This window comes from Bidens hawaiensis, unplaced genomic scaffold, assembly GCF_021521415.1.
Source record: "Bidens hawaiensis isolate Kalapana, Puna unplaced genomic scaffold, B.hawaiensis_p1.1 tig00004192_1, whole genome shotgun sequence".
NCBI classification, from domain to species: Eukaryota; Viridiplantae; Streptophyta; class Magnoliopsida; order Asterales; family Asteraceae; genus Bidens; species Bidens hawaiensis.
The window spans coordinates 1,091,026-1,105,004 of record NW_027491249.1 but is presented as its reverse complement, the minus strand read 5'-3'; the positions used below and the strand labels follow the sequence as shown (position 1 = coordinate 1,105,004).

Sequence of the window (13,979 nt, the reverse complement as noted above, 5' to 3'; positions counted from 1 at the left end):
TCACATTTTTAAATAGCAAAACTAATCTTAGTAAGGCTGAAAAATTTCTATAATCGAACCGATGAACTCTATTCAGAAACTACACAGTCTTCAAAGCTAGGAACGAAGTGTACCATAAATAAATAAAATAAAAATAATATTGATATTATAATTAAATAGAAAATAGATAATTCATCTTTGCCCTTTCTTATCACTCACTAACTCTAAGAAGTAGCAGTGTAAAGATTGGACTTTTGGTTGAAAACCAAACCCCTGTGTTTTCATTGTTAAAATATTAACTCTCTGACTATACTATACTCCATTCTTGAGCAATTTCATATCCAAAACTCAACAGTTTCTTTAACTTTTTTTTTTTTTATAAAATACACTAACCCATTACTAGCACCAGTATATAAAGGAAAGCCCCCATATTGTGTGTCTTGCAAGTGAAAGAAAACACACAAAAATGGGTGAGCAAGTGGAGGAATCCAACCATGAAATTAGACAACTTGAAACAAGAAAGAAAGGTGGTTTAGTCACCATGCCATTCATAATAGGTATGTAATATTGTAATATCCACATTCTTGATCTTAAATCTTGAAACTTATGTCATTTGGCATCATGGGTATCTTAAATCTTGAAACTTTTTGTAGTTTGACATCATGGGGTTCTTAAATCTTAAGTTTTTGTAATTTGCACACATGGGATTCTTGAATCTTGAAGATTTTGTAGTTTGACATCATGGGCTTCTTGAATCTTGAAAGTTTTGTAGTACACATCATGGGCTTCTTGAACCTTGAAGTTTGAAGCTCTTGTAGTTTGACATCATGGGTTTCTTAAATCTTGAAACTTTTGTAATTTGACACCATGGGGTTCTTGAATCTTGAAATCTTGAAAATTTTGTAACTTGACATCAGTGTTGTAGAAATGGTTGGGCGCTAGTCGAGCGGTGAGTTAAGGACTAACGATTAATCAGATTGAATTTATATGCAAATTTTCAACTATGAATATATATTTGAAATTTTATGTATAAATTCCGAAAGGTTTCAGAAAAATGGGATTAATTGGCAACAAGTCGGGATTTTTACAACACTGCTTGACATAATAGGATTCTTGAATCTTGAAGCTTTTGTAGTTTGACATCATGGGATTCTTAAATCTTGAAACTTTTTGTAATTTATATCATGGGGTTCTTGAATCTTGAAATTTTAAAATTTTGTAACTTGACATCATTGGGTTCTTAAATCTTGAAGTTTTTGTGGTTTGGCATCATGGGTTTCTTGAATCTTGAAATTTTGAGCTTGATTTGATATGGGGTTTTGGTGGTTTTGATAAATCTTGAATCTTTTTGCAGCAAATGAGGCGTTTGAGAAGGTGGCAAGCTATGGATTGGTGCCAAATATGATACTTTATTTGATGAGTGATTACAAGATTGGTGTAGCTAAAGGCACAAACATATTATTTCTTTGGACTGCAGCTTCTAATTTTGCTCCTGTTTTGGGTGCATTTCTTTCGGATTCATACCTGGGTCGGTTTTTCACCATCGGTTTGGGTTCTTGCTTTTCTCTCCTGGTAATAATTTTTGAACTTTTTTATAAATTTTTTGTTTATATATATTCCAAGTTCTTGGTGACCCTACACATGAAGGATAGAGGCGGCTGCCCATCATAAAAACATCTTTTTTGTGTTTTTTAGGGGCACGAATGCGATCTACTGGAGCTTGGATCGATAAAAAGCTCAAAACTAGTTGAGCCTTTTTAAGCTTGAGTCTCAAATAAAGCTTGATTAGTTATCGAGCCTTGTATGGGAAGTCTTTTCAAGCTTTGTGTTTTTAAAATTTTTATTCTTTCTTGGACTTTTGTGTATTAATTTTACATTGCACAACCGAGCTCGAGCCAAGCTTTGGATTGTTGGTACTACATGAGTTCGAGCTGAGCGAAGCCTTTTTAACGTTTTTTTCTCAAAATACATAAAAATAATTAAAAACATATATAAATTAATTAATAAATAATAAATGAGCCGAGATTGAGCTTATAAGCCCGAGTTTGCTTTAGATAAAAATCTTATATCTGGTTTCTGTCAACCAGAAACCATCAAGAAGTAATCAATTGGTTACTTTTGAGGTAATTCACCTAACAATGAAATCATCATGTAATAATTAATAATAAGTGAATCCTATGTTGTTGCTTTTTGATCTTTGAACAGTATTTCTGAGGTTGACCAACTTGACTTGCAAAAAGAACTAAGCTGACCAGGAGGGTATTTATTAATTTGGTCACAAAAACTCAGCGAACATTGAATTAGCTTCTGCAGATCGCACTTTCTGGTCCACCTGCCCTACGTCATAATATCATGATAGAAGCCCATCCCCTGCCTTTGACAAATACATTTTGAATTTTCAAATCCACTATGTTTTTACAACTTTACTACCCCTTTTACCAATAAGTTAAGTTATGGTTACATCATCCCTATTTCATGCCATCAAACGCCGTCCACAAAACAGCGAGACGTCAAATTTGACCAACAAAGTCAAACTTTAAAAATTATTGGTAGGAACGACTGTTTGAACAATATTTGAAAGGTCAAACTTTGATAATAATTCGCCGGAGTGGCTATTGGGCTAACATCTGGATCGACTGTTCCTACTATAGACGGTTAAAGTAATTTGAAAGGTTAAAATATTTTAAAATAATTCGTCGGAACGGCTATTAGGCCAATATCTGGATGACTGTTCCCACTATAGACAGTTAAAATAAATTGAAAATTTTAAATTTAAAATTTAAAATTTTTAAAATAATTTGTCGGAACTTATGCCAATATCTGAATGATTGTTCCCACTATTGCGTGGGATTAGATTTGAGACTGTGTGCGTATAAAGTGTCACTTTAATAATAATAATGATAATAATAATAATAATTTGTTATATTTAAAGTTGTTTCTTTTTTTTTTTTTTTGTAAATAAGAAAAATCAATGAAAATCTTGAAATTTGGAGAAAATTAGAAATTGGAGCTTTAATTGTTGGAATTTAAGCTTAATAAAGTAAATGTGTTTTTTGCTTTTTTAAACACATTTTTTGCAATGTTTTTACTATTTCATGAATATCCATTTTATGCCACTAATTAAGCATTCTTACCCTTATTTACCACAACAACAAAAAACTAATTACCCTGTTTATTATTGTACCAACAGGGAACCTTCTTGCTATGGCTAACCACAATGATCCCACAACTAAAGCCACCTCCGTGCAATCAATTCACCCAAACATGCAAACAATCCACACATTCCCAATTTGCTTTCTTGATATTTGCATTCATATTCATCTCCATGGGGTCAGGTGGTGTAAGACCATGTTCTTTAGCATTTGGTGCTGAACAAATTGACAATAAAAACAATGTAAACAATGAAAGAGCCTTGGAAAGCTTTTTCGGGTGGTATTATGCGGCTGGGGCAACTGCGGTCCTGATCGCGTTCACAGGTATTGTTTATATTCAAGATCATGCTGGATGGAAGGTGGGATTTGGAGTGCCTGCTATTCTTATGTTGTTGGCAACCGTTTTGTTTTTTGTTGCTTCTTCACTTTATGTGAAGATGAAGGTTAAAAAGAGTATATTTACTAGCTTCTTGCAAGTGATTGTGGTGGCTTATAAGAACAGAAAGCTGCCTTATCAGCCTACAAATTCTGATGGGTGGCATTATCATAAAGATTCACCCGAATCTCGACCCACGACGGGCTTAAGGTACCGTTTTTCTTTAATATTTTTGGGTCGTTTTAATTGTAATTTGATTACAATTAGAGGTGTAAAAATCGGCGCATTGAGTGTGTCGGGTAACATTTTGAACTGGATTCAGGTCAAAATAGGTCATGATACGCATGGCGAAGCATAGTGAGGGCTTGGGGTGGCCCCGACCCCCTGTTTTTTTTGCGCAGTAGTGTAAATTTACTCGTTTTTGACAAAAAGTTTGAGGGCCCCCCAGCGGCGTTCTCGTTCAAGCTTCCTCACTGATGATACGCGTTGAAACCTATAATATTTACGATTTTGCAAGAAAGATAAGAGCTTTAATTCTTTATGTAGGTTCTTGAACAAGGCTTGCAAAGATATGAACTTTAATTCTTTATGTAGGTTCTTTTAACAAAGCTTGCAAAGATATTAACTTTAGTACTTTGTGGGTTCTTGAAAAAAGCTTGCAAAGATATAAACTTATTCTTTTAGTAGTTCTTGAACAAAGCTTACAAAGATATGAACGTTAATCTTTATGTAGGTTCTTGAACAAAGCTTGCATCATTCAGAACCCAAAAGACTTGACCTCAGATGGGATTGCTCTAGACCCATGGAGTTTATGCACGGTAGAACAAGTCGAAGAACTTAAAGCACTAATCCGAGTTCTACCATTATGGTCATCAGGGATAATGATGTCCATAAATGTTAGTCAATCTTCATTTCCAGTAATCCAAGCAAGCACAATGGATAGACACTTGGGATCAAGCTTCCAAATTCCAGCTGGGTCCTTCGCTTTCTTCACAATCGCGGTTCTAGCCCTTTGGGTCGTTCTCTATGATCGTGTCATAATCCCGTTCGCGTCAAAGATAAGAGGAAAGCCGGTTCATCTTGGTGTTAAACTACGAATGGGCATCGGTTTAGTTTTCTCCACTATGGCCATGGTAGTTTCGGCGGTGGTTGAACACGCGAGAAGAAAGCATGCAAAAGAACAAGGGTTGCTTAACAACCCGCAAGTGGTTATCGCCATGTCAGCAATGTGGTTGGTCCCACAATACTGCTTACATGGATTAGCAGAAGCTTTTAGTGCGATCGGTCAAAACGAGTTTTATTATTCGGAGTTTCCTAAAAGTATGTCCAGCATTGCAGCCTCTCTTTTCTTGCTAGGAATGGCAGTTGCTAACTTATTGGCTAGTCTTATATTAAGCACAGTTGAAAGACTCACAAAAAATGGTGGTAAAGAAGGTTGGATTGCAACTAACATAAACCAAGGGAGATATGATAGTTATTATTGGGTTCTTGCAATCATGAGCTTCGTGAATTTGTTTTATTTTATGGCATGTAGTTGGGCTTATGGGCCTTGTGCTGATGAAACAAATGAGCCCAAAACTAGTAATGATATTGACTCTCTTGAAGAATTACAAAGAGCAAGATCAGTAGTGGTTGAAAGGCAAAGTCTTTTCAAAAGTTTGCCATCATAATGTATTTCAAGAAAGGTGGTTGATATTATTGTGTAGGCAAAGGGATATTTTTTTTAATGAAATATATGATCGATCTTGAACCCAATGAAAGAACGAAGAAACGATACATGGCTCGATTTGGGAAGGGGGGGGGGGTTAAGTTCGGTTTGGTTTGTTGTGTGATGATAGATGGTGGGAGAAGAGTTGTTTGTTTATGGTGTTGATAAGCTTTTGTTTAGATTTATTTGATGATGTCTTGATAGTTTTAGAACTTGGAAAATATACTTGTAAACATAAAATATTAAGTGTGTTTTAATGGTTTTGTTTGTACCATTGTTGTTTGAAGTTGCAAACACTTGATCATCGTATCACATTTTATACACAAATCGAGACAAAAGACTATCACATATTATGATTATGCACACTGTATCATATATTATGAAAAAAAAACTTTTGGATAAGCGGTACCAAGATGTTGGATAAGCTTTGCGTTTTAATTGTTAAGGTTCAAATCTTTTGTGATTGTCAAAACAAGTGTAATTTAGGAGTAGAGTTAGAGAGCGTGTAAGTTATCGTTCTAAAAAATACTCTAGGTTATATGCGTTACTTGTGAATATTTCTATTTAGCATACATCAGGACAAAACGACTATCACACGATAGGTTTTACTGTTTGAATAGCCTTAAACATCTCTTACTCATATATTCACTTTCATATTGAAGTAATTCGATGTCACTACTTATATTTTAATTGGATGATTTAAAAAAAAAAGTAAAACGAGAATGAGACATTTTGTTAAGGAGAACCAACACAACTTTTAGTTCAAATGACGCAACTCTTCACGAAAGGGTATGCTAGTGATTAGAATGGTTAATAGTTATTCGGTTACCAATAAACTGCAACTTCTGTCAGCAGGAAAATCTTTCACCATGAAACAAATTTGGTGGTAATGTTACTACAGATAATTGGCACACTAGCAATATTGACAGCATTAGATCACTCAAGTTGTCATTGACAGACATGTTACGAACAATGTTCCTAACAATCACAATTATTACTCATGTTTTGCTCTCATGCAACTTTCAACTATGAAAAATCGAAACAACTCCAAGGACTTTTCAACTAGGTAATCAATATAGTTTTTGCCTTTTTTGGGCATCACAAGGAACTGGTCTAAGGCGATGGCCCTTTGGAGCCCCTATTTGCTATTGGCGCCACTTGGAACACCAGTCATAGGCGGTGCCCGGCTGTAGGAGCACCTGGTCACTATGATCCTCGTCCGTTGAACCACTGGCTTCGTTGTTGTATGAAATCACAATACTCTTGAACAATCGTGTATTCCACAAATCTTAACTTGTATTGATATTATTAGGAGTTCACTTTGATTTTGAAAAACTACAACTAAACTAACATGACTTGATAACACTAAATCACCAACAAATAAAATATATAAAAAAATACATAATATACACATTGAGATTTATGTTAATTTATATAACAAATAATACACATATTAAAGCGGTTTTCGTAGCTCCCAGCATATTATTTATCATTCCACACACATATTTAAATGCACACATAATATTATACTATATATAATATATAGCACATGAGAAAATATTTGATTTGGAGATACTATAAAGTATAAAATGCAATATAAATAGGATGGAAACAATAACATTAATCCATATCATGTCCAAAAGAATGGTGGGGTGGACAGAGGGGCATGGCTCTTTATGTAAAAGACAGTGCAGCAACCTATAATTCAAGATTTAACAAAAACTAGGGTTACAATGTTGGTCTTTTACAACCATTTTTTGTTTTTGTTTTTTAAATACATGTGATCTCAAATGCATAAATAAGCATCGAGTAATTATTCCACCGCACACCACAACTATTATCCTGAAAAGTTCTTCATCCCTATGATTAATAGATTCATAATTCATTTCTATAATTTCTTATATTCAAATATTGTTTCACAAACTAATATCTAAAAAATGAATAAAAATAAGGCAATGACGGTTATAACAATTTCATACTCTTTCAAATGTTCCAATCAAGTTTAAGTTTACGTGCTATTATCATATAAGCTTTTACTTTACGTATTAACATGTATACTTGATTACGAGATAATGAGTCATTTTCTTACAGCGATTTTGTTAGAAAACCCATGTTTTAGCGATTTCTTAAAAAATTTACGTAAGAAAAACACATGTTGGAAATTCATTTCCATCATTTTTTCAATAACTTTTAATACAAAAATGCTACAAACGTATTTGTTACAAAGATCCCTACAATTTTTCAACAAAATCTATTTTATTTTTTGATTTATTTTCTTTGTCTAATTTGCTATTACTTTCCAACAAAAGTATAATACAAATAACATAAATAATAATATATATAATGTTTTCCAATAAAAATAATAAACATAATTGATAAATGTATCTTTTATGGGATAATTAGCAACAACTTTCAAATGAAAAATCATATTGCTATTATTTTGTTGCAATACTGTAGCAAAATCAAGGCTGTTTTTTTTTGTTTTTTTTGATTTTTTGGAAATTCATTAGAAATTTGTTTGAATTACATGTTGGAGGGAGTTTCGTAAGAAAATGAGATGTGTTTCTTGTAGTGTATGGGTGGTGTGGCTTTATGATGTCGGTGAAGTTTTCGAGTGTTGAGAGATTAAATCGCATGCATACTAAAAATTTAGGACCAACGTTGCTAAGATAATTTATTTCAGCTATTTTTCTTAAATAAGAGAAAATGTCTCATGATGACTTATAAAAATTATTAGATATTTAGACGTTTATGTCGGGTCACTATACATTTCATAGTGCCAAAAATCCATCTTAGCTATAAATGCTTATAATGATAAATTGTAAGTGGTTCCCTAATATGGGCCAAGAATAATTTTAACTCCACTTATTTTTGTCCTAAAAGCAAACAAAACAAAACATCATTTCCTTAATTTAGTCCAATGTTTTATGACACTTTTGCTAGAAACTTCTATGTTTCACTTAATGGAATGTTTACTTTCATAAATTTTTGGCCAATGACAAAGAACGCATTTTAACTTAAAATCTCTAATATCATCATGCTCAACTTCTAAATGCTTATTATTGGATGCTAGTAGTTTTCACAACCAATTACTTTATATGAAAACTTTTCTATCTAGTTTGAGGATTATTAGGGTGATGGTAAACGCACCCGTTAAGTTACAAAGTGATTTTAAGCATACCGCTGTAAAAAGTTAGATGAAAATTCACAATATCACAATTTGTTTGTAAGTCACATTGATAACGGTCGTATCATTTTAATGTTATACACTGATGTTATACACGTATGTTATACACTTATTTGTTCAAGGTTGGACACATAGTGGATTAGGGGTGAGCACGGTTCGGTTCGGTTCGGTTATTAGGTGAAACCCAAACCGAAACCGAAGCCATCGGTTATTTTATAATACCAACCAATCGGTTTTCGGTTCTTCGGTTATTTTCGGTTTCGGTTATTTCGGTTTTTTTATTGCATGTAGACATTGCAAAAAAAAATCACAAAAATAGAGTACTACATATATATTGAATTCAAAATACAAAAATATGCACGTGTTACGTGGAATCAAACAAATACAAAGTTTATTGAGTAGTAGAATTTAAAATAAAAAAAAAATAGACAAAGTTCTTAATAAAAAAAACACTAAAAGTTTGGTCTGAATCTTTATTCATTATCTTAGTCATCTTCAAAGTGTTTAGACCCAATCGTCATCATCGTCATAATTTTCATCACCGTCAATGGTAGATTCTTTTAGAGTTTTGTTTCCGGTCATAACATCTAAAAAAAACACATACTATGGTATTAATATTTAAGTAAATATTGATAAGTCAAAACACGTCGTACATAAATATTATTACCAATTTCTATGTTCTCCAACTTTTCAATCAAAGTCTCTAATTGTTGACCATACACATTAGAATCTTGCAAATCCGTTGGTTCATACCGTGTTGGGTTAATCGGTTCGGTTTTTTTTCGGTTTTTTTCGGTTTTTTTAAAATGGATAACCGAACCTAAACCTAAAAATCGGTTTTTCAAAAAACTAAAAAATTAACCGTCGGTTAATGCTTCGGTTCGGTCTTTTCGGTTTCGATTCGGTTAATTCGGTTTTCTGCTCACCCCTATAATGGATGTACTATGCATCTTGATTTTTTTATTTGAAGAATCTAGTGATAGTATACTCAAATTATTAAAATAAAAATCTAAAATTGAAGTTGTATATAACTAAAAATAATAATGAATTATATGATTTATAAAATTCAAAAACATTGATGAATATAGATTTCTATTAAAAAAAAATTTTTTTTGTTTTATTTTTCAACATTTTTAACTTATTTCTAATTACAAATTTGAACTATTGGACTAATGTAACAAAAGGACAATCCTTCATATGCTTTCTATGTTTTTTTTAATCTTTATCACTCCTGCCTTTTATTATTAAACCTTTAAACTATTATTGAAAAATGTTGGCAATTCTATGATTCTTGTAATGTTGATCACTATTTTTCTAGTTATCTTTGGGCTTTAATTCAAATCAACTTATAAACAAATCATAAAAACACTTTGGGCTTTAATTCAAATCAACTTGATCATAAACAAATGGGCTGAACATTAAGACAACAGTGGGCTAAAGTGCTAAACAACCAAGTTACAAAGTTGAAAAAACCTCATTTATTTGTGTTCAACAATAGACAAGCAGATTTAAATTTATCAAGTCACATTATCAATGATGACAATGTGCATACTCAAATTGAAAATGCAAGTGTAATCACGGTATTAGTGATTACATTACATAATTTAGCCATAGTAGCACGTTAAGAAAATTAAGTTATAATTCAAGAGCATAGGTTGTAGTGTCTGTAAGTTCTTATAAGTTGGATCTTAGAACTATGCGCCTCGGCTCATAACAACATCAATATAGGTAGAGGTGCAAACGAGGATAGTGGCTTGCAAGCTAATCGAGTTCGGATCGATAAAAAACTTGAAACAAGTCAAGTAAAATAAAGCTCAATTAGTTATCGAGCCTTGTATGGGAAGCCTGGTGTATTTTTAACTTTGACCTCTTTTGGACTATGTATTAATTTCAAATTGCATAGCCAAACTCAAGTTGAGCTTTGGCTCGTTAAAATACTACACGAGCTCGATCCGAGCTTAGGCTCGCATAAGGTTTTTCCCAAAATATATAAAAACAATTAAAAACATATATAAATTAATTAATAAATAATAAACAAGCTGAGCGAATCCCATGCTTGAAAAAACAACTCACGAGCCGAGCTCGAGCTCTCGTAAGTCAAAACGAAAACGAGCGAAGGTCGAGTTCGGGCTCGGCTCGACACGCTTACACCTTTAGACATAAGTTATATAAAAGCTAGTTAGGAAACTGATATTCATGAAACTTAACCGAAACAACAAAGTTACATGAATACAAATCACAAAACATATAAAGATAACCACCAAGATCATACTACAAACAGATTTTAAACTGTAATAACAGTATGCAAAGATTATCTATTACCCTTTCTAAACCTTTAACATTATTGATACCAAACATCCACTTCATTTAGCAAGCCACCTGGACCACCACGGGACGAAGGAAGAATCCCTTGCGGTGGGGGCGGGGTTAAGATCTCTAACATGGCTTCCTTCTCTTTAGGGGTCAATGGGATCCCACTAAGTAGGTCCACCGCGAGTGAGTGCACATTAGTCCTTTGCCTGTGTCGACCGTACGCCCATATTCCGCCAGCAGCACCCGCAATCAGAAGCTGTTTGAAACATATCACAACATTGTTAAGTTTAATATATTATTCGGCTTGCATTTACAAAATGAAATGAAATAAACGGACCGGTGACAGCCACAAGCCTGCAGTCTGCCAATCAAACTTTGGAGCATAAAGTATCGTCTCGCCATACTCGTCTTCAAGCTTTTTATAGATGTCTTTATCGCTTTTTCCTGATTTGATTTCATCGCGAATAAGCTACAATATTAACAAAACATAATTAGCTTGTGCATTTAAATGACTTCTGCCTAGGGTTGCAAACGAGCCGAGCTGCTTAAGATCAGATCCATAAAATACTCGAAAAGAGCCAAGTTTTTTCGAGCTCAAGCCGAACTTGAGCCTCAATTAAAGCTCGCTTAGTTATCGAGCCCGAGCTTTGTATGATAAGCTCATTTTGGTTCGTCGAGCCTTAACAAACCTTGTGTATTTTTAAGTTTTACCAAATTTGGAGTTCTATGTGTTCATTTTACACTGCACGGCTGAACTCGAGTCAAGATTTGGCTCGTTTAAGGTACCACACGAGCTTGATCCGAGCTTAGGCTCGTCTAAGGTTTTACTTGAAACATATATAAATAATTCAAAATGTATAAGGTACGACACGAGCTCGAGCTGAGCCCGAGCTTGAAAAAAACGAACCGAGCTCGATTTAAAGGCCAAGCTCGGGCTCAACTCGTTTACAAATTACAACTTATAATAATAATAATTAACAAAATAGTAACCTTTCTGAGAAGAACAGCAATATCAGCTTGAGATTCTTCAATCGACTGGCTACCGCACTCTAAACAACGAACATTATGACTGATGTTCCGTGCTCGAGCATCCACAATCTGCTGCCTCTTCACCGGATCCTCTTCGTTTTCCATCTCTAAAACCACTTCACTTCAGAAAACTGTCAAATTTAGTAAAAATCTCTGTTTAGCATTTCGTCGAACAGTTGGTGTGTTCAATTTAAAACCCCCAAAACAACAGATTCAGAAACTGAGTAATTAAAAGATTCTGGCTTTCGGAAACCCCTTTATGAATTGAATATGTTTGTACAAATAGACAGACCTAATTTCAAAATCTTTGTGTAATCTTGATGCGAGAAAGTAAAGATCATGTGATAAGATGAAACATACAAATAGAGAAGAATGACTGCGAATAAATTATTACCTATTAATATGAAAGATGATCGATTGCGAGAATTCGTTAAATGGACTCCACGAGTAATCTTTTTTGGAGGCTTATAACTTTTTATTAAGTTAATAAGTTATAACATTGTAACTTATGGAACTTTTTCTCTCAAAATATAAGAAATTCTAAACACCTTATTACTTTTCAAAAAGTTAATAAGTTATAAGTTGATGAAAATAAGAAATCCTAGACACCTCCGAAGGGTTTCCTCTCATTTTGCCTCTCCAAGTGAACTATGAGTCTATTATATATATATATATATATATTGAATATTGGTTTTTAGTACTTCAAGCTTTTACCCGTTTACTGATAACATTTTTGACTTTTAATTTGTTGCTGACAACTTCCAACTTTCATTTTATTTATTTTTGTCACTCTCTCGCTAACGGTCCACTAACATCGTTATCAGAAATCATACCAGAATGCCGGATGCAATTCATAACTGTCAGAACGCCTCAGCGACCTTCCATCTTATTGATTGGTCCTCTCTTTGCGTCAATTGGACCTTGGAGTTGCTGCAGTTGCCTTTGGTATATGTCTGAACCACCCTGAATTAGAAGTCGTCGCAGACTACGGCGGATCCCTAGCCATTGTCACTTCCCTCTTCGCTGTTTTTGATCGTTTGCTTCGTCGGAAACCCTAATCACGCTGCCTTCCTCTTCACTGTTTCCGATTGCCTGCTTCGCTGAAAACTAGGATTCGTCGGAAAATCGGGATTCCACTAACGACGTTAGTTGTTCGTTAGTGAGGGAGCGACAAAAACAATAGGGTGTAAGTTGGGAGCGGTGGGTAATAAATTAAACGTTAGAAGTGTTATCTGCCAACGGCTGAAAGTTTGAATATTGAAAACCAATATCCCCTTTTTTGGTACTTAGTTTAAATAAATAAATAAATAAATAAATGTTATTTACCTAAATATTAATTCGAAAGCATATAAAACAAATTAAGCTTAATTATTTTATTCTTGACAAATTTTAGAATCAAGAGCTCTATTTTACAGGGCCGGCTCAATGTTTCTGGATGTCTAAAGCAAGATTTAAAATCGAGGCCTTCTTCTATTAAGGTGTAAGCAATTAAGAAAATGCAAATTGTTCTAACTTCTAATTTATATAAAAGAATTCAAATACCACACAAACAAACAAAAAAAGAAAAGGAAAAAAAAATAAAGCAAGCAAACAAGCACCCAAACTATGTGTACTTCATGTTCATTAACCATTGAATCACTTGGATTATGCAAAACAGAAGACTAAATTAACTCCAAAACACAATCAAGTTTGAATGGTCAACTAGAAAAATGGTAACATTCGAATGGAGAATTCTGTTATGGAAACTACAAATATACAATAATTGATGGAATATGAATAGCTCTATAAATTTGGGACTAATCTAAGGAATAATTATAGAAAATGTGGCCCTAAAAACCTGGAGGCCCAAAGCGAATGATTTATTTGGCTGGGGCTAGAGCCGGGCCTGCTATTTTATTGTATGAGACTATGAGAGGTACCATGTATCGTGTTTCTCTAACTCACTCAAGAATAGTGGTGCTTATGAGCGTATATGTTAAACTATCACCATTGCGTCATCGTCACCAAATCAATGCCAAAAACCGTCTTAGCATACGCCTTTTGCTAACACGTGTCTAAATTGAACTTATTTGATAAGTTTATGTCACATTGGGATCGGGTTAGAACGGGCTTTAGTGAAAATGATTTCAGAATTAATGGGCGGGTTTAAAGGTGTATATAGAAAATGCATGTCTGTATGTAGAACGTTGGGTCCTTTCCATACAACGGTTATTTGCGCACATAAATACGTACTAT

At 33.8% G+C, this 13,979-nt stretch overlaps 2 protein-coding genes across 2 annotated transcripts; one reads left to right on the top strand and one right to left on the bottom strand.

Annotated features, from left to right (window-relative positions):
- Window positions 1-445: 445 nt before the first annotated feature.
- Window positions 446-5,254, top strand: LOC143625642 (protein NRT1/ PTR FAMILY 1.2-like). The gene is made up of 4 exons (XM_077095924.1): window positions 446-536; window positions 1,334-1,551; window positions 3,170-3,717; window positions 4,241-5,254. Exons 1-4 carry the CDS (start codon window positions 446-448, stop codon window positions 5,175-5,177), a joined length of 1,794 nt encoding a protein of 597 aa, XP_076952039.1. The 3' UTR covers window positions 5,178-5,254.
- Window positions 5,255-10,729: 5,475 nt separating this feature from the next.
- On the bottom strand, window positions 10,730-11,881 carry LOC143625641 (cytochrome c-type biogenesis CcmH-like mitochondrial protein). Its single transcript, XM_077095923.1, has 3 exons — window positions 11,706-11,881; window positions 11,053-11,184; window positions 10,730-10,971 (listed from the first exon to the last, which is right to left on the bottom strand). The coding sequence occupies exons 1-3, from the start codon at window positions 11,847-11,849 to the stop codon at window positions 10,744-10,746; spliced, it is 504 nt and encodes a 167-aa protein (XP_076952038.1). The 5' UTR covers window positions 11,850-11,881; the 3' UTR covers window positions 10,730-10,743.
- Window positions 11,882-13,979: the final 2,098 nt, after the last annotated feature.